Source organism: Solanum lycopersicum, chromosome 6 (genome assembly GCF_036512215.1).
Source record: "Solanum lycopersicum chromosome 6, SLM_r2.1".
Lineage (NCBI taxonomy): Eukaryota > Viridiplantae > Streptophyta > Magnoliopsida > Solanales > Solanaceae > Solanum > Solanum lycopersicum.
The window spans coordinates 48,539,697-48,560,689 of NC_090805.1; the positions used below are offsets into that span (position 1 = coordinate 48,539,697).

The following is a 20,993-nucleotide window of genomic DNA, read 5'->3' on the forward strand; positions in this document are numbered from 1 at the left end:
ACAGTTTTATGTTCGGTATGGAGCATAATTATGCAAAGTTTGCTATAACATACAAATATAAATTTTTTATTTGCTATATGTGAAAGTTGCCTATGAATAAAACAAGGAAAATGCGTACTAATTTAATTTAGGAGGAATAAATCAGAATTAATTACTTAATTTTTTTAATCGTTGAAAACAATTTATATGAATATTAAATTGTATCTTAGCTAGACAGGTGTCACATAATTATAGTATATAATAATAATATTTATCAAATAATTTGTAGCACACAACACACACGCACTTTATAAGTAATGCTATATTAATTGGAATCCACTAATTTTTAATCAATAATTACTTCCCATTACACAGTGCAAGTGCGTTACTACAAAGGACTACCAAATTATGTTCCTCTAAACCAAAATTACAAATTAAAGAATAATTCTCCATAGATGATTAAGAAATATTAAAATGATAAAAACAGCTAATTATCCATTATTAGCTACTCATTTCTATAATTAGATTTTAACAATAATTGATTCAAATAGAGCAAGTGTTATAATAGACAATATACGGCGTACGATAAATGACAGTTGATAATTTTTGTGTCGTATCTCCTTTCATATTTATACAACTCACGAATCCCAAGAAAATAACATATTTTTATGTTTTATAACAATATAATTTTAAAATACACATCGTACTATTAATGAATAATTTATGACCACTATAAATATATTTTTTTAAATTTTACGTACGTCAAATTAAATTATATAACATAAACTAAAACGAGAGCTAAAGCAAATAAATATTTTTTAGCGCACGCGTAACTCGTGTACCCCCTTCACGTCGCTGTCCTTTATGGTCATCCTCTAGCTGTAATGTAATGTCCTTTTCTAAAACTTAAAATAAGTAATCTGACTAATATATTTCTCCGTCTCTAATTATTTATTTATTATTTTTTAATTATCTCTAATTATTTGTTTATTTCGAGAAATTAAAAAAATATTTTTTATCTATTATACCTTCAATTAATTATTTTTAAAAAAGTAAAATTTTTTTAAAATTTAAAATTTTTAATTTCAACTATTTTATAATTAATAAATATAATTAATATAGATAAAATGATGAACTCTAAAAAAAAAAAGGGTTGTGTCACTAGCGAAAAAAAAAAAAAATTTGATTACGTAGATTTCTGGTTTATCTAGAAAAGTAGGATTGAAAATTCCATAAATATCATCCTCCTCTTCATTATAAATAGCAACGCCCTCTATTCACTTCTACTCATTCACTCACTTTTACATAAGTCATCATATATAGAAATGGCTACTATTCTTTTTTTCTTGATTTTGGCTATTGTTTTATCAATTCTCCTTTTTCTTTCTAGACTTAAACCTTATTGTGAGTGTGAGATTTGCAAAAGCTATTTGAACTCTACATGGTCTTTAGAGTTCAAAAATCTTTGCGATTGGTACTCTTATCTACTCAAAAAATCACCCACTGGTACAATACATGTACACGTTCTTGGAAATGTCATTACATCAAATCCAAACAACGTTGAATACATGCTTAAAACAAATTTCGATAATTTTCCTAAAGGAAAACAGTTTTCTACTATCCTCGGCGATTTATTAGGCCGAGGAATTTTCGCCGTAGACGGCGAAATGTGGAAGTTTCAACGGAAGATGGCAAGTTTAGAACTCGGACGCGTATCGATACGCTCGTACGCTTTCGATATCGTCAGTGACGAAATTAGAAACCGGTTGATTCCGCTTTTGGAAAGTAATATCCATACTGTTTTGGACTTACAAGATGTTTTACGACGTTTTTCGTTCGATAGCATCTGTAAATTTTCATTTGGTATGGATCCTGGTTGTTTGAAATTATCATTACCAGATTCAGATCTTCAAGAGTCATTTGATTTAGCTTCGAAATTGTCTGCTGAAAGAGCTATGACGGTTTCACCTTTAGTGTGGAAAATTAAAAGGAGTTTGAATATTGGATCAGAAAAGAAGCTAAAAGAAGCGATCGAAAAAGTTGATGTACTTGCTGAGGAGGTAATAATTCAGAAAAGAAAAAACGATTTTTCTTCCCAAAATGACGTTTTGTCTAGGTTCATGAGGAATATTGATGATGATAAACTCCTTAGGGACATTATCGTCAGTTTTCTATTGGCGGGTAGAGACACTGTTGCGTCCGGACTGACTACTTTTTTTTGGCTACTAGCTCAACATCCACATGTTATTAATGAAATTCGAGCTGAGTCGAATCGAGTAATGGGAAAAACAGTAAATGGAACTCTAGCTACTTTCGAAGGAATTCGGGAAATGCATTTTTTGACTGCAGCTATACATGAGAGTATTAGGCTATTTCCGCCTGTTCAATTTGATTCCAAGTTTTGTCAAGAAGACGATACGCTCCCTGATGGTACGTTCGTGGCTAAAGGGACGAGGGTGACGTATCATCCATATGCAATGGGGAGGATGGAGGGTATTTGGGGTAAAGATTGTTTAGAATTCAAGCCAGAAAGATGGTTGGAAGACGGGGTTTTTAAGGCACAGTGTCCTTTTAAATATCCCGTTTTTCAAGGTGGTGTTAGGGTTTGTTTGGGTAAAGATTTATCTATTGTGGAAATGAAGAGTGTTGCTTTGGCTTTGATTAGGCAATTCGACTTTCAAGTTCATTTGGCTAAAGACCAGGCACCTAAGTTCATGCCGGGATTGACAGCCACCGTGAGAGGCGGACTTCCCATCATGGTTCAAAAAAGACGAGAACAATAGACACTGACACGAATTCAAGATTTAGAGTCAGTATTGTACAACTTTTGTAATTAATTATTAGTTTATACTTCTATCTTTTAGCTAGCGTTTTAGGCTTAGAGCAAGCTGAACTATGTGTATATAGACGACTAACGTCAAAAAAGCTTATGACTTATGATGATATAATAACAAAATTGTTCAAAAAAATATTGGCTATATTTCACACTTATTTTATCTTGATATATGCCAAATGCAAACTTAGATCTTAATAGAATCATTAAATTATGAGTTCAACATAATCTAGCTAGTAACTTTGCTCTAATCTAATACATATGTTTGAGAGTTCGTTGTTCATGTAGTCGATAAAGTTCAACGATGAATTTACGAAAAACGATTAAAACTCATTCCAAATGCTAACACTAACTCTAACTTGGCGGAGAGACCATGAGTTCACAAACACCATAAATTGCCTTGAAAACCTACGAGTATTATCTTGTTAATAATGAAGACTCTGCTTGTTTGATTTTTCTTTAAACAAGATTTGTGATCCACTTTAAGTGGCTTTCAATTAGCTAATTGACCTTATTAGTAGTCACATGAATAACATCAATAAGAATAAAACGTTTAATTAACTAGAAGATTGAAATAATTAATTGTGTCGGTTATATTCTAAAAGTAGAAGTCAATGTTCGAGTTGTCGTGATATATTGGCCATGTTAATAAAATAATTTTTAATATATAATTTAACAGGGGAATAATTTGGTCAATTAAGAATATTGAATTTCCATGCATCTTCTTCCATCAGAATCTGGAATGGTCGCAGCTAGGGTGACAAAATGGTTAAAATTTACGATTATTTTTATATTTGGAATGAGTTAGATATTCAATCAATTTTAAATTGAATCAAATATAAATTAATTCATTTAAAAAAATAGATATCTATCATATTTGTTAAACAAAGTTATCTTGACCATGTCAATTTTTATGGAAGATTTATCAGACTTTTTTGAAAATCAGCAATCTCACTTTTATCTTTTTTTGATTTGTCAAAATAAATAAGTAATTAGGGACAATACAAAAGGAAATGAGTCAAATATTTTAGGCATAATATATAAATATGACCCTTAACTTGGATTCAACGGATAACTATACCCTCAAACTTTGAGTGTACAAGTAGACACTTAAACTTGTATAAAATTGAATAAGTAGACACATGTGACTATATGACATAAGACACATAAGATGTCATGTATGTTATAAAATTGTCATGTAGGACGATTATGTTCATTTGTTCAATTTTATACAAATTCAAATATCTAATTACACAAACTCAAAATTAAAAATTATAATTGCCAACTAACATCAAATTAAACATCATATTTATGTATAATCTATTTTTTACCCCCACTCCTTTTGATCCGCTCATATTCAATCTGATGTCCACTTAGCCACCCCTAATTGCAGCTCTAAAACATGTGATTTACCCTTTTGTAATTCTTAATTATTTTTGTCAACACATTTTGTGGGTTTAAATAATAGAAGGCATGTGGTATTAATTTCCACTAGTTATGCTGCAAGAATAGAAATAATTTAAATAGACCATTAACAGGGGAATATATCCATGTGGCCTTTTTTATTTCATCAATAGAAGAAAATGTCAAAGAAGCTTTCTATCAAATTTCAAGGGTAAAAGTTTGAGTTGTATTTTTGTTTTTATTTTTTAGGCTTAAAACATATCAATCGATGCATTAAGCGTTTTTTTAATACTTATGTCAATAATAAGGAATGAAGAAACCTTACCCCAGAACACGAACCAGGTTCGTGTAAGTTGCTTTTAAGTAAAGACAGAGTAAAGACACAAACACTTATTGAATTAAAAACCTTCCTCACTCAAGGAAGGAAAAACCTCGTTTTATTAATTCAACTATAAGATTTTGTGATTACAACTCAATAATCAAAAGTCTTATCTCTACTACTCCCTCGATTGACTCCAATCGATCTCTCCAAAAGGCCAAACCCACCTTTTGTTACAACTCTTACTAACACTCAACCCTACAAAGAGCCAAACCCACCCTTTGTATAATAAACTGTAAACTACAATTAAGAACAAAAACAAGATAAATAGTTCTACACGATAAAACCTTCTTACTCAAGAATGTTTTAAACGTAGTAATCCTATCAACCTTGAAGACTTCAATTTGATGAATAATTCTCCCTTGTTCTCTGCGTGAAGTCGTCGTATTCTTCATACGCGTCTTCTTCTTCTTATAGAGTTCCTTTTGCCTTCAGTCCTTATCAGATAAGGTAAGGAAGTTATTATTAAACAAGGATTCCCTTTTAAAGTACAATCCTTATTATATACAACTTCCTTCCTTAATAATATATTTAAGGTTTTCCTTATTTGTATCAACTTATACCTTTAATATATTATTTTTGGCTTTGACAAATAACTCTATTTTCTTGATTACTTGGCTGACCCATTTTACTCGATTTTGGCTTCTTTTGCTGCGTACATTTGCTATTGATTATTTGTGTTTCTGGTCTATCATCAAAACATGAATTATCGATTCTATCATATTCTATCATATTCCCTTTTTTGATGAAGACAAACAAATCTTTCTGTGTGATGCAAGCGCAAATACTCTTCCCCCTTTTGACAAATCAAAAAGAATCCAACAGCGGCTAAACAAACCCAATCAACATCCATAGCAACAATATAAGCCCAGCCAGTTGAGCATAATAAGTTTAAACAACTAAGAGAACCAGGTTCAAACAAGATGCTTTTTCAATGTGAAGGTTGACCAGGCTTAGTTGAAGCAGAAGCCAGCATATCCAGAACTCTGTCAACTCTTGCATTGTTAGCAAGTTGCTGCTGCACTAACTGATCCTTCAACCTGTGAATTTCAGCATTTGAAGTGTCAAGTTCAGCACATAACTTTTGATTTTCTGACTCAAGAGTGGCATACTTTTCTTCAGCTACTTTAAGTTCCCTGAGTAACTGAGCAACATGACCAGATGTACGTGGAGACGCAGTTGCAACCTGCTCCGACTCCATGGGAATGCCACAATCAGCAAGAATGGTTTGAGTGAACATATCTGCACAAGTTAAAATCCTGCCTTCTCCCAATGGTACTTCAAATGCATTAAACACTCTAGTTAACAGATTTTCAAAAAAACTTCAATTCTTTGTCATCCATCAAAACTACAAACTTCATGTTTTCTCATTCACCAAGAATTTCCCCCTTTTTGATGATGACAAACTATGCATATGTCTATCCACATTATATAATTTTCCCATTTTGGCATCATTGAAAATCAATAACCAAAGAACTCGAATAACATTCAATGAGTGCAATATCATTTTTAACTCATAGCCACTTGGGCAACACTTTCAAGTACACTTCTGCTAACAAAATGGTTAGTTAATCTGAGGATATTAGTCATCTTACACTCATACACAATTAAGATCTTCAATGAGAAACGAAATAAACAAATATGTACCAGTTTATGCCCTTAATCAAAAACATATAATATCATGAGTATGAGACAGACATAAGCACATCAAAGAGTCAAAAGAGTATAAAATTTGAGGATAAGGATTGGGACAAAGATTACTAAAGTGAGGAAGAAAGGGATGTTTACTGCCATTGATAATTTTTTTTCAGTATGCCCATTGTGCACCAGCTTCTTTATTCTGATCAGTTTTCTTAGAATGTGAAATTTCATCAAGAGAAGCATGAGATACATCATCACCCTTTTTTTTTAACTCTACTCCGTAACATTTTCATTCCTCCATGATTTTCTTCCTTTTTTTTTTTGATAGCCTTTTTCTTGATGACAACTTTGAAGGAGTACCAACTACCAGTAAGAGATTCATCACATTTTGGTGCACAAAGAGATGTGTTTATCAATAATGATAGCAAACAACAATTTATTTCTGTGAGAATTGTTCCCCCTGAGAGATAGACAAGTTATACACTTGGAATGGATGAAATATCAATTTTGGAGTTTATGAACCTGGTTCAGATGTAGGTGGTAAAGCAAGGTTCCCCCTAAATTAAAGCATGAGTGACTTCAATACTGAGATTTTAGTCATTAGAGCAGTTTGGGATTGAACGATGCTTATTGTCAAAGAGGGTTCTTGGTGATCTTTAAGAAAGTTGAATTTTTGATGATTGACCAGGTTCATTAGTGCTTATGTTTGACCCAAACTCAAGAAATTAATGCATTGAAAAAGGATGGTACATACCTGAGTATTACAGAGAAACCAGGTTCCCCCCTTTTTTTTGTGTTTCTTCATGATTTACTTAATGGTGTTAGCAAAGAGTAGAGATAACATCCGCAAACTTTCTAAGCATTGTTTGAGATGTGACTTGAGTGTGTACCTGTTACAGTACGAGGTTGAGTTAGTAGATATTCATTGTATAATTACTCAAGCGTAAGATTATTCTTTTACTAGCCAATTATTAAAGGAAATCATGATAATGCATCAACTTATTTCAATAACACCATGCTTTGACTGATTTTTCTCAAGTTCTTCATATTCAAGACCTTCGCAAGAATGTCGCATCATCATATTCTCCCAGATCAAATGAATCTCAAGTTGATTCACAGAGAACCAACCCTTGTCAATTTTTAATACCTTCCAATGAACAACAAGGACCATGTTCACACAACAAAGTTCCCCCGAAGGTGTGCCATACTCTTACTGTCTTGATTGCTCTAATATTCCCCTAATCTCCAGAACCATAGATAAGTAGTAATTCATGTTGCAGGTGCATCAATGATTGTTAGCTGTGAACCAGGTTCATATGCAGTGTTCCCTAAATTTGCATCATCAAAGATGTTTGATATCATGTCACTTTCTTTAACCTTTTTTTTTTCATTTTTCTCATCCTTTTCAAGGAATAAACTGCCTCCTTGAAAATCAAAGAGCGAGAGGAAATTTTCTAGCATTTTTAGCACTATTTTGAAGCATGCACTATTCATGTACCAAGTTGGTCTTTTCCCTCTCACCTTCACCTGAAACACTAGTCAAAGATTAGTCTTGGGAACCCAGATTAGCTTGGGCCCCTTTATGTGAGTAAAAGGATGAATAAGATTTCTTCTAGCCCATAAAGGCAAATAAGAAAACCTTTTATTTGGAGAATTTTTATTTCGAACCAGGTTCTTAGCCGTATCAGTCTTTTCCTTTTTGGTGAACTTAACATTTTTCTGAAAAGCCTCAAATAAAGCTTTACATTGATTCTTTAAATGACCTGAGTTTCCACAATGAGTGCATAAACTTTTAGACATGTGAATAGTGTGTGACACAAGATTATTCTGTTTTTTAAAACCTATCCCACTTCGACTAGTGATTTGCTTTTCTTGAATCTGGGTTAAAATTTCAGAGGACCTGGTCCATCTAAGATTTCTTTCCAGATCCAGTTTGGTATGATCAAGATTTTCTTGTAGCAACCTATTCCTTTCTGTTAAAGCTTGATATTTTATTGTTAACAATTTCAGTTTTTCTTCTAGAGCTGATTGAAGTTCACTAGCAGAGTTTTTGCCCTTGTGACTTAACTCTGAAATTTTAATCTGTTCTTTTAATTTATTTTGAAGAAAGTGATTGTGTTTCTCAAGATTGTCATTGACTTCTCTTAAAGATGCATAGTTTTCCATCACTTGTTCTCTTTCAGAATTGACAGACTGATATGCATCTATAAGAGTACTCAATAAGGACTCTAGTTCCTTTTTAGAATATGATTCAATATTTACTTTGATGTGATGAAAACTTACCTTGCTTTGATTGTCATCTTCTTCATCATCTTCAGAATCTGATCCAGCCATGAGTGCTAGTATGGTTTCTTGTGATCTGCAGGTTTCCTTTTCTTCCTTGGTTTCCACTGCTACAAGGGCAAGAAAGTCATAATCATCTTCTTGTTCTAGTGCAAGAAGAGACTGGTTTTCTGTCTCATCACCCTCAGAATCTTCATCAGATGAATTCCCCATTGCTGCAAAGGCCCTCTTCATTGACATATCTGCCTCTTGAGTTGTCATTCTTCTGTTTGAGGGGACAAACTTATCCTTTTTGATGTCTTTGCCCTTCTCAGAGTTTGCCTTTTTCTGCTCTAAGGCCCAAAGTGGACAGAATTTGATGAAGTGATCTGGGCTCCCACACTTATGACAAACCTGGTCTTTAGTGTTTTCAGATGGTTTTTGAGAAGCTTTCTTTTGAAAGGTTTGCCCTCTCTTTAGCATTCTGGTGAACCTTTTGGTTATGAGGGCAATATTTTCCTCTTCAAAATCATCTGATGTAGTAGCTTTTAGAACCAGGTTCCTTTCCTTTCTTTTTCCTCCAATTTCCTTTTCTTGGTTTTTCTTGAGTTCGTATGTGATGAGATTACCAATTAACTCATCCATGGCCAGTGAGTCTAGGTCGCGAGCTTCAGTGATAGCCTCGACTTTACTTTCCCAAGTTTCAGGAAGGACACTCAAGAGTTTCCTTACTGCCTTTCCATTAGGCACTATCTCTCCTAAAGAGTACATCTCATTAATGATGGAGGTGAACCTGGTGTGCATGTCTTGAATAGTCTCTCCTTCTGCCATCCTGAACAGCTCATATTGCCTGTTCAAGTTATCAATTTTAGACTTCTTGACTTGCGTTGTTTCCTCATGAGCTGTTTGCAGTGTTTCCCATATGGCTTTGGCATCTTGACATGATGAGATTCGATTGTATTCGTCTGGTCCTATGCCACATATCAGAATTTTCTTGGCTTTGGCATTGTTTTGAATTGCAAGCTTGTCTTCAACATTCCATTCTTTTCTTTCCTTTGGGATTTTGGTGATTCCATCAGTTGCGGTTTTCATAGGTATGGTTGGGCCATCTAGAATTACTCCCCATAGATCAGGGTTTTCGCCAATAAGATGGTCCATCATACGATTTTTTCACCATCCATAATATTTGCCATTGAATAGTGGTGGTCGTGTTTGTGAAGCTCCCTCTTGTGAGGTAGGTGGTGCTGCCATTGAGTCTTTTCAAGGTGTGAATCTTTTAACGAAAAGACCTGCTCTGATACCAATTGAAGAAACCTTACCCCAGAACACGAACCAGGTTCGTGTAAGTTGCTTTTAAGTAAAGACAGAGTAAAGACACAAACACTTATTGAATTAAAAACCTTCCTCACTCAAGGAAGGAAAAACCTCGTTTTATTAATTCAACTATAAGATTTTGTGATTACAACTCAATAATCAAAAGTCTTATCTCTACTACTCCCTCGATTGACTCCAATCGATCTCTCCAAAAGGCCAAACCCACCTTTTGTTACAACTCTTACTAACACTCAACCCTACAAAGAGTCAAACCCACCCTTTGTACAATAAACTGTAAACTACAATTAAGAACAAAAACAAGACAAATAGTTCTACACGATAAAACCTTCTTACTCAAGAATGTTTTAAACGTAGTAATCCTATCAACCTTGAAGACTTCAATTTGATGAATAATTCTCCCTTGTTCTCTGCGTGAAGTCGTCGTATTCTTCATACGCGTCTTCTTCTTCTTATAGAGTTCCTTTTGCCTTCAGTCCTTATCAGATAAGGTAAGGAAGTTATTATTAAACAAGGATTCCCTTTTAAAGTACAATCCTTATTATATACAACTTCCTTCCTTAATAATATATTTAAAGTTTTCCTTATTTGTATCAACTTATACCTTTAATATATTATTTTTGGCTTTGACAAATAACTCTATTTTCTTGATTACTTGGCTGACCCATTTTACTCGATCTTGGACTCGATTTTGGCTTCTTTTGCTGCGTACATTTGCTATTGATTATTTGTGCTTCTTGTCTATCATCAAAACATGAATTATCGATTCTATCATATTCTATCAAGGAAAAACCTTACATATTTAGTTATTCGTACACATTTAGTGTATTACTTTTGTTAAGATATTTTAATTTCAATTTCTTATATATAGATTAACAGATCAAAAATAATAAGATTAACAGAAAAATAATAGGATTATTTCAGTTCACAAATTCATTATGTGCTTTTAAAAAATTTAATTCCGTCAAGTATTCGAGATTGTAGATTAATTTCTTCTAAGATAAAACGGATTAACCATTAAAGAAGTAGTGATACCTCAAACTTTGATAGTTTCAACAAACTCAAAACGACAGCAACGAATCACACACAGATACGATTGACCGATTTTTTTTTATAAGAAATGTATACTAGAGAAGGAAAGAATTCGATGCAGACTAATGAGAGAGAGAAAGTCTCTCTGTCTATAGTCAATAAATGGTAAACGTCACAGCTCTTAGGAAAAAAAACAACCTTTTAAAATAGTCACACTTTAAAAGAGACACAATCTTTCATAAAGATCACATTCGTTTTTATAAGTCATAATCCTTCGTTTTAAGTTCACACTTTTAAAACCAAACAATTATTACAAGTTTGGAAAAAACTTACGTTGAGCTATTGATTGATCGTTATTGCTGAAATTGTGTGTATTTTTTCGGACAAAAAAATCAATTTTAATCAAATTATTCTTCGCTTATTTGTTTGCCTATTATCATTTGAAACATTTTCTTAAACAGAATAGTATACATCATACAACAAAACAATAAATAATGTCCTACCATGGCACACATCCACTAAGTTGTTCACTTTTTTCACAATTTTTTTAACTTTAATTTTTATATTTTCTAATTAAGGTAGTTAATCATTTCATTATCTATAATTGTGTAGTGCATAATCTATTTTGTTTGAAATGGCAAAAAAGTGTGTAGTAGTACATGGTACTTGGTAGTACATGGTATTAGTACATTGTGAATAGCGCATTTTGATGGTTCGATTTGAATCGGCTATATATTAAAATTAAAATCAAATAAATTTGATTGGTTTTTGAATTTTTAAAATCATATCAAACGAAAAAAATAATCGTCGATTTAGTTATTATCAATTTATTTTGATTTCTTTAATCTTTTACGATTTGAAGGTAACAATTTTTTTAAAGACATACATGTCTTGATAAACACACATATATACAATAAAACTCTATAAATTAATATATGTGGGACTATGAAATTTTATTATTTTATAAAGATATTATTTAATCGATAAATTAATATTTATTAACTTAAAGAATGATTTGAGATTTAATGAAAGTTAGTTTAAAATATAGCATAATCATTGTATCTTACTAACTTATGTATTATATTTATTGATTTCACATTTTAAAAAAAAGTATATATATAAAGTACAACGGATACATAAAAATTATTGTATCTTACTAATTCCAACCTTGTGATGATGGAATAATAAGAGATTTTAATATGTATTATCAAACAGATTTTATCGTAGGATATTAGAAGCTCTGAAGTGCGACAAACTATTCTAGGCAATATTAATGTTTTGGATGCTATCAATTTTGCAATTCATGTTTGGACAACAAATATATCTAAGACAATAGCAAGTTGTTTCGACATTGTGCAATTCATCCGAGGGATTCAATCTTAAAGAATTCAAATGAAACTACTTGTGAAAACATCATTCAGGAACTTGAGGTTATTGACGAATAATCTCGGTTACTACAATAAAATGGATGTCAATAACCTATTTAGTTATTCGGGTGAAAGTGATACATGTTTAGAAACTCAGAAATTTAAAGAAATTGTGAATAGCATCGGAAAAATCAATGTTGGTGATGAAGTTGGAGATGATACTATATCTTTGGAACCAATTACTCATAAAGAAATGCTTATCGCATTTACAACTCTTCATATTTTATGGTGCAGTTCAAAAAGACAATACCGGAGCTCTTGGATGCAATAAGAACCGTTAGAGATGAGCTTAAACTAGATTTAAATTTTAGGAAAAAACAGAACACGTAGAATCATATTTCACTAAATTGTCTTCAATATATTAGTACTTTTAAAGAATTATTAATTTATGATATTAATGTGACCATATATTTATATAGAGGTCTTCTGAAAATATATTATCTTATCGAAATTGATGATTTTTTCCATTGACCCAAGTCGAGATTGGAGAAAAATATTATTTTAAAGAAATTATTAATTTATCGAGTATTAATTTATAGAGCTTTTACTGTTCCTAGTATATGAAAACTCTCACAATAAAGTTGATGAGGATTCACTTAATCAATTAAGCAATACTAAAATTATTATTACACAAACAAAGTAATTCAATTAAAAGAAAGTTTGACTATCTTGTGTGAGGCAAAGTAAATAAAAACCAAACTAATAGATTTTGAGGGACTTAGACTAGGATTGTATTAGTTGGGCTAACATTTAAGTATTGAGCTTAAGAAAATAGTAAAGTAAAAACTTAAATTAATTGAAATTAACAAAATATTTATATTTTATTTATGAATTCTAATATAAATAATTGCAAAATTTATATATCTAAATTTTCGATTCGGTTTTATTATTGTTGTGATTTTTTTAGTAAAATTGAAAATTGATACTATCTGGTTTAACCAAATAATATCAATTTTTTCAAAATTTAATATCAAATCAAATATTTATTTTTTTAATCGATTTATTTCGAATTGCGGTTTGATTTGAATTTTTTTATCATAATCATGAATGAACCTTATTGTGAGACTTTTTTGTGTATTTCTTTTTCTTTTCAAATATAAAAAATATATATAATGATAAAACTATTAACTGCCTATTTTAGGTTAGTAGAAAATTAAATAACTAGACAAGAAATAATTTATAGAAAGAAAAAAATACTAACGTAACTAAATTATTTATTAAAACAAAATTAATAGAAAAATCATTTTTACAACCTTTATTCTCTGTTGCAAACGATTTTTAAAAAATCTAAAATATGACTCTATTTTCTAAAAACTTTTATACAAAATATGAACACATAAAAATTATATTAAAATTAAAACATCAAAATAAAGCTTGTAATTTGATACTTTATTAGTATGTGATATGTATATTATGTGGTCATGAAACCAATCTTCTATATATGTTATACTATACAGAGATCTTATTGAGGAATAAAAAGTTTTAGTATATATAGAGATCTCATAGAGGAATAAAAAGTTTTTACTTTTGAAAGAATGAATTATCAATTATCTTTTTATGGAATTTTCTATTACTATATGACATATATCGTATGAGGAATATGATTTGAGTAATATTTCTTGAAAGAATGAATTTGACAATATATATATAAGATATATTAATTTGTTATTATAGATGGCTAAGTAATTTTTTTTTGAAGAATTGTTCAACCTAGTCCAATTGATAAGCTTTGATATCACTAGGGTGTATGTGGTTGAGTTTGGATCGATTATTGGTTAAAATTAAAACTAAATTAATTTAGTTGGTTTTTTAAAATTCTAAAATCAAACCAAATCAAATGAAAAAAATAACCATCGATTTGGTTATTGACGGTTTGATTCGATTTGGTTTAGTATTTTCTGGTTTTTCCGATTTGAAAGTAATAAACTTTTTAGTATCTACGTATCTTGATAGAAAAAAAACATCTACTACATGAACAATCCGCAAAAGAGTTATTGTTGGTTCAATTAAGTAAATAAACAATACTAGAGTTATCATTACATGAACAAAGTTATTAAGTGTGTGACTATCTTATGAAAGATATGGTAGGTAATAAATTTTTGATGGAATTGAACTTAGGATTGTAATTTCGCTAAAATTTAAGTGTTAGGCTTGAGAAAATTGTAAAGTTAAAGACTTAAGTTACTTAAAATTTAACAAAATATTTATATTTATTTATAAATAATATATAAATAATTATAAAATTTGTATTTCTAATTTATCGGTTTGGATTGGTTGTTTTTGTAGTTATTTTTTAGTAAAATCAAACCAAACCAAATAGTATCGCTTTTAAAAATTTAAAAACCAAATCAAACTAAATATCGGTTTTTTAATTGATTTGGTTCGGATTACGGTTCGGTTTGGTTGTTTAACCATAACCATGAACAACCCTAATGGTAAATAATAAATTTTGATGGAATTGGACTTAGGATTGTAATTAAGCTAAAATTTAAGTGTTAGGCTTAAGAAAGTTGTAAAGTTAAAGACTTAAGTTACTTAAAATTTAACAAGGTATTTATATTTATTTATAAATAATTATAAATTTTAAATTTCTAAGTTATCGATTTGATTTGATTATTTTTGCAGTTATTTTTTAGTAAAATCAAAATCAAATCAAATAGTATCGATTTTCAAAATTTAAAAATAAAACCTAATTAAATCAAATCAAATATCAAATTCTTTAATCGGTTTGATTCGAATCACGATTCAATTCGAATCACGATTCAATTTAATTGTTTAATCATAATCCCCTAGATATCACCATGATGTAAAAAAGTTTACGGCTAACCACTTTATGACTTAACTTTTAGAAAATAATTTTATGAAATTTATTTTTAAACAAGTGAAATATTTGATATGCTATCATGAATTCTCTCTTTAAAAATGTCTTTGTTACAATATCTTGAATTCCACCTATTTTTAATACAAAATTCATAACAATGTTACAAATTTCAAAATTGACAACTATCTTCAATTTAAAAACTTCAAAATGTTACTTTAATTACAACTTAAAATGTCTAAAAATTGATATATATATATATATATATATATTGAATTTACCTCGTAACCATGATTAACTCATCTCACTTTCCAACTGTATAATAACGTGTCACCAAATTATATTCCATGCACCAAACATTATTGAAACATAATTTTTTTAAAAAAAGATTTGTTCTACATGACATCGAATATATTATACCCTATAATTGAATTCTATAATCTTACTAATACACAAAGGATGTTTATAAAATACTTGATAATTAACAAAGTCGTTAATAATTAACATCTTATTGAACACATTTTAAACACTAACATCGGATGTGCTTAGCATGTAACGTATTGAATTATAATTGAGGGACAAAAGTAAATGTGTGCTAAAGTATTTGATTTGGTAAAACAAACATTTTCTATTATATTATATACTTTTGGAATAAGTTATATTTAGTATTATTTAAATAATTGTATAATCAAAAGACTCCAAGAAGTATTTTTTTTTAATGCCTGAACGAGACTGCTGCCTTTTTTTTTCCAACTAAGGTCAATTTTAAGTACTTCAAAAGAAGTTTTCCCATATATTTTAATTTTCGAATATTGTCCTCAGATCAAACCTCTCAATGACATCATCAGTTATAATACGATATATTATTATAGAGAACATATGATATATGTAGACTATTTCATAACATGAAAAAATTTCTTTTCGCTGCTTCTAATGAGTAATGTTATATTTTTTTTAAAAAAATTCAATATATATATATATATATATATATATATTCGTACTAAACACATTTGTTTCATGAGAATATAGCCGTGTAATAGCTCAGTGGATTTTGCTCTCACAACTCACAAGAGAAAAGATACACTATCTGGCATCTGCCCATTACATTATTTTGAAATGTATGTTAATATTTGTCTAATTTGTAAACCAATGAATGACTTATATTTAATAAGAATGCTTTGATAAAATTATTTCTATAATTTACTGCCGCATAATCTATTATTGGACGAAGAAAGCAATTTATATCAACTAACTTGCTACACGTGTGAGCAGATGTAAATGTGGCTAAACTTAAGAAAATAACCACTTCTAAACTCATGCAATTAAATATATATTGTTGAGGTAAGTAATTAAACTATTATAATGGCTATTTTTTCAAAAAGAATACTGCAAAGTGGCCTCTTAAGTAAAATGTTACTCAAAAGAATAGGTGGACTAATTTTGTAGACTAAGCCCATTTGGATATATTTTTGTGGATTGTCCAATATCTTATAGGGCCTGGGCCTTCAAAGAAAATTAAACCAAATGGGCCCTTCCGCCAAAACCCTAGCTATATAATCTTATCATTCCTTCTTTCTTCATAAACCCTAGAAGCAGCACTAAAGGTCCGCCATTCGGAGGCTCACTTTGCTTAAAATCTCCACAGTACTTTCTCCCTCTCAATTTTCTATTGTTCGTAGTTTATTTTCTGCTCTTTATCTGAATTTTTTGTTTGTTGTGTTAATTTTGATCAGAGAAGAGAAGATGAAGGTTATCGCCGCTTACTTGTTGGCCGTCTTGGGTGGCAACACCTCCCCTTCAGAGAAGGATTTGAAGAAAATCCTTGCATCTGGTACGACCTTAGAGCCCATCTTACGGTTTTGTTGCATATGGATCCGAAATGTGTTGCCATTTATATATAACTCTATAGCGATTGATACGTGAAGTTATTTATTAGTATGTCTATGTAGTTGGTTTATGTGCCTAAATTACTTGTGCGATTTAGCTCAATTGCTAGAGATTAGATAATATTAGCGACAATGAGAGAAGTGCCAGCTTATATTGTGACAATTTTACTTGTGATTGTAATAGAGGTAGCTGAAGAAAATATTGTAGGAATGGTGAAAAAATAGTTTGGTAGAGATTTTTCAGAAATTGGAATTGTTTGAAGTGTGTGAAAGTTATATACTAGTTCATATAAGTGAATTAGGGTTAAATATTTTGGGATCTAGGGAAACCCTTGAATGCCGAGTGTGTAAATTGGGACTGAAGAGTAGTTAGGGGTTATGGAATAGCATCAAGTTAAACTCGTTCCTTGCCTTCGTTCAAGTTACCAGGTTTAGTAGTGGCTATTATGACCATGGGTAAAGTTTATTATTTTCGTTTTTCATGGTTCTCAAAGTAAGTTTGAGTTAGTCTGCAATGATGCCTGCGTAAGTTTATCCGTCTTGTGCCCTACCTGCTTGACCTGTCTGGAAGAAAAGTACACTGTAATACTTGTTTTCTTTTGCATTAAGAACCCTGCCATAATTGATTCAACTTCAAATATCGAAAGTTGATGCAATCTAATCACCTTGATGCTATTGTGTATTATTCTATATTGGGTTTTCTCTCTGAAGTATCTTAAACTGATTACATGTAATTTAGTTGATCCTACTGAACTAGAATATATTGAATCCCGAATTTCACTGTTTTTATGTTTTGTCTTGTATGTAACTGGCTATACGTAATTAGGTTCATGCTCCCATAATAAACTGTGCTGGCTTGTTGTTCTTAACTGTGATATACATGTCTGCTGGTTTTAGTGGTTCATTTTGAATTAACACTCGTCGTACATGCTGCAGTTGGAGCTGAGGCTGATGATGATAGGATTCAACTACTACTCTCTCAAGTTGAGGGCAAAGATATCACTGAGTTGATTGCTGCCGGCAGAGAAAAATTGGCTTCAGTACCTGCTGGTGGAGGTGCTGCTTGTGCAGTTGCTGCACCTGGTGGTGGCGGTGCTGCACCTGCTGCTGAGGAGAAGAAGGAAGAAAAGAAAGTGGAAGAAAAAGAAGAGTCAGACGATGACATGGGTTTCAGTCTTTTCGATTAGAAGTCGAAGAAATCAGTTTATGAAGTATCCCCTTTTCCATTTGTTGTTCCCCTTGAGAGTGTATTTTAGGAGGTTTATTGTCTACTTACAGATTTTGCTTGAACTTAGAATTTTCATGGAAAACATTTGCAAACAGTTGAAATTATAATATGTATTTCAAATGTTCAGCTTGGTTCAATATATCTACCCTTTTTGATCTTACAATATTAAAACAATGGCTTAAGTCATCTACAGCCCCTTAAAGTTGTTCGTATATTTCATTTGAACACCTTAACTACAACATGTACCTATTAAACATCTCTACCGAATCGAATTATAACCATTTGAGCATTTTTTTGACAATCAGCTAAAAATATAAAATGAGTGTAGTACACTCGTGCCGACATAGAGATTTGTCAAATAAATGGTGCATATATGGCATTTTGAGTTATTTCTTGAGTCAAAGTAACAACTAAAAAGTTATGACCAAAATAAAGGAAAAACTCTTCAATTTTTTTTTATAAAATGTCCCTGTACATACATCTCTTTCACCATCACAACTCGTTTTCTCATAATTCAACAATGGAAAAAGTCCAAGGAAAATCAACAATTAATTGTGAAATTGAGTTATTATTTTAGTGAAATAATTTTCTAACACTTACAAAGAAAAGCCAAGAAATAAACTTTTCTTCTTCATTTGTATGAATCAACAATGACAAATCATTAAATTCAAAAAAATAAATAAAAATGAAGACGTTTAATGTTACCCATTGAACCACTTTTTTCTTTTCTTTTTCTTCCTCTTCTTTACCAGAAATCAATAATGGCAGATTTAGACTTGAAAAAAATAATTTAAAAAATCTAACAATAAAATAATATTCTAAAATCTGGAGAAAAGAAAAGAACAGAGTAAAACATTAATGGTAGAGGTGGTGGAATTGTTTAAATTGCAATCTGTAACTTTGCTTATTTTCATAAATCAACAAATATTCAGTTCTAGATCTTAAGCAAAAAAAGGTTCAGGCGATTTTAGATCTTAAGAAATAAAACGACCATATGATAGGCTAATGGTAGAGATGTTGGTGGTTGCTCAAAAGAGGAGTATATAATGACAGCGATAATGACAAATTTGAAGAAAGATTGCAACGGCAATGGAGATTGCAGGAGAAATTATTAATGGCAAAGAAGCACAAAGAAGAAGAAGAAAGCTGACTGTTTTTTTTTAAAAAAAATACTTGAACTAAAAATAAATTCTTTCACGCGCTTATGAGCGGTGAATCACACTCACAATGCCAGGTAGGCAAAAAGTGCTCAAGTGGTATAAATTTGAAGTCTAAAAGTATTCAATAGGTACAAGCCTTAACTAAGGTGTCTAAGTGAATTATGCGGAAAACTTTAAGGGCTCTCTATGACTTAAGCCTAAAACAATTCATTATACATGTTTGATTTGAGTTTTTGGTCTTGATGTCGAAACATTCATCGGCGCTGGAGCTTGGTATTATATAAATTAAATGTGTGCATGTCATGGTATTAGTTATTTTATCATTATAGTACAATTGACTTAGCAATAAATAACACTCTCATAGCAAACATTCTGTTGAGGTTGCATAGCTTTTTTTAACTTTTTTTTTTATATAATTTTGTTCTATTCTTAAAAAATTTAATAGACAAAGGAGTGGGTAAAGAACACGGACAATACCAGTGTTCTCAAAAATGTTTTTTTTGTTGGGGTATACTAAAAATGTTTTGGGCCGTAAATTGAAGACCTAGATTCATAGGGCGTGCTCCAATTGAAGACGTAGATAGGTGGTGTAAGCTCCAAGCGTACACGTTGATATTTCTTAAATAGTGATTGTCATACTTTTTCTCTGATTTATTGGTTATTAATACCTTTCTCAAATAAAAATCGAGTAATATTTTTTCTATATATTATATGTTATTTATTAAAATTTATTTGTTAAATAATTGAAAATTTTACTTTTGCTAATTTTTTTAATAATATAATTAAAAAATATCTAGTTAAATAAGATTATGTCAATAAAATATAATATATATGAGACTATGCTGTGTAAATTCATAAGACTTACACAGCAAATTTAAGTCTCGCCTCTTAATAAAATGTCTAGCCTCATGCATAAGACAATACAAATGGATTCCTGAGTTTAATAAACTTTACATTAAAATAAAGTTTTACTATCTCAATTTACTTGTTTCAATAGACATAATTTAATTCATTTATAGTGTGTATTCCCCGGTAAAGTTTCAGTTATCTAAAAAGTAATTTTCTTTTTGATTTATTTTTTATGTTTTGTACGTAAATAAAAAGAATATCATATTCTAAATCATCATAATTAATGAACAGAGAAGACACAATTAATTTGTAATTTTTCACTAATAAAATTATTTTCGTTAGATTAATTTTTTTTGAAAAAAAAAGAACAACTTTTAAAATATCTAACCAAACTAAATACGGAAAATATGTTTTCTACTCCTTATCAAACTATGCTTTATCACAATTCCAATATGTATTGAAGTACTATTCAATCATCTTATTTCTTATTTTAATTTAATTGAAAGAAAAAGAATAAGGTTAACAGTCTCTGGAATTCCAAAATCCAAAGTAGCAATTTTCGGTAAAGAATTACTCACGGTGCATACGATGGATGCTTCCGCCGCAGCGCGGCCACCTTTGGCTACCCACTTGCAACCATCACATTCTCAGGTATATATAACTGCCGACAATCTCCGCACGTTCTCCGACTCCCTCACGGCTTTCCAACAATGCTTGAATGATCTGCAACGACACATGAATTCAATACAAACCTCAATCAACT

General features: G+C 30.7%; 2 protein-coding genes across 2 annotated transcripts; both read left to right on the forward strand.

Moving 5' to 3' along the window:
* Window positions 1-924: 924 nt before the first annotated feature.
* Window positions 925-2,842, forward strand: LOC101262529 (cytochrome P450 94C1). The gene has a single exon (XM_026031737.2). The coding sequence runs from the start codon at window positions 1,305-1,307 to the stop codon at window positions 2,760-2,762; it is 1,458 nt and encodes a 485-aa protein (XP_025887522.2). The 5' UTR covers window positions 925-1,304; the 3' UTR covers window positions 2,763-2,842.
* A 13,775-nt stretch (window positions 2,843-16,617) lies between these two features.
* Window positions 16,618-18,358, forward strand: LOC101249089 (large ribosomal subunit protein P2). Its single transcript, XM_004241262.5, has 3 exons — window positions 16,618-16,751; window positions 16,841-16,938; window positions 17,930-18,358. Exons 2-3 carry the CDS (start codon window positions 16,851-16,853, stop codon window positions 18,178-18,180), a joined length of 339 nt encoding a protein of 112 aa, XP_004241310.1. The 5' UTR covers window positions 16,618-16,751; window positions 16,841-16,850; the 3' UTR covers window positions 18,181-18,358.
* Window positions 18,359-20,993: the final 2,635 nt, after the last annotated feature.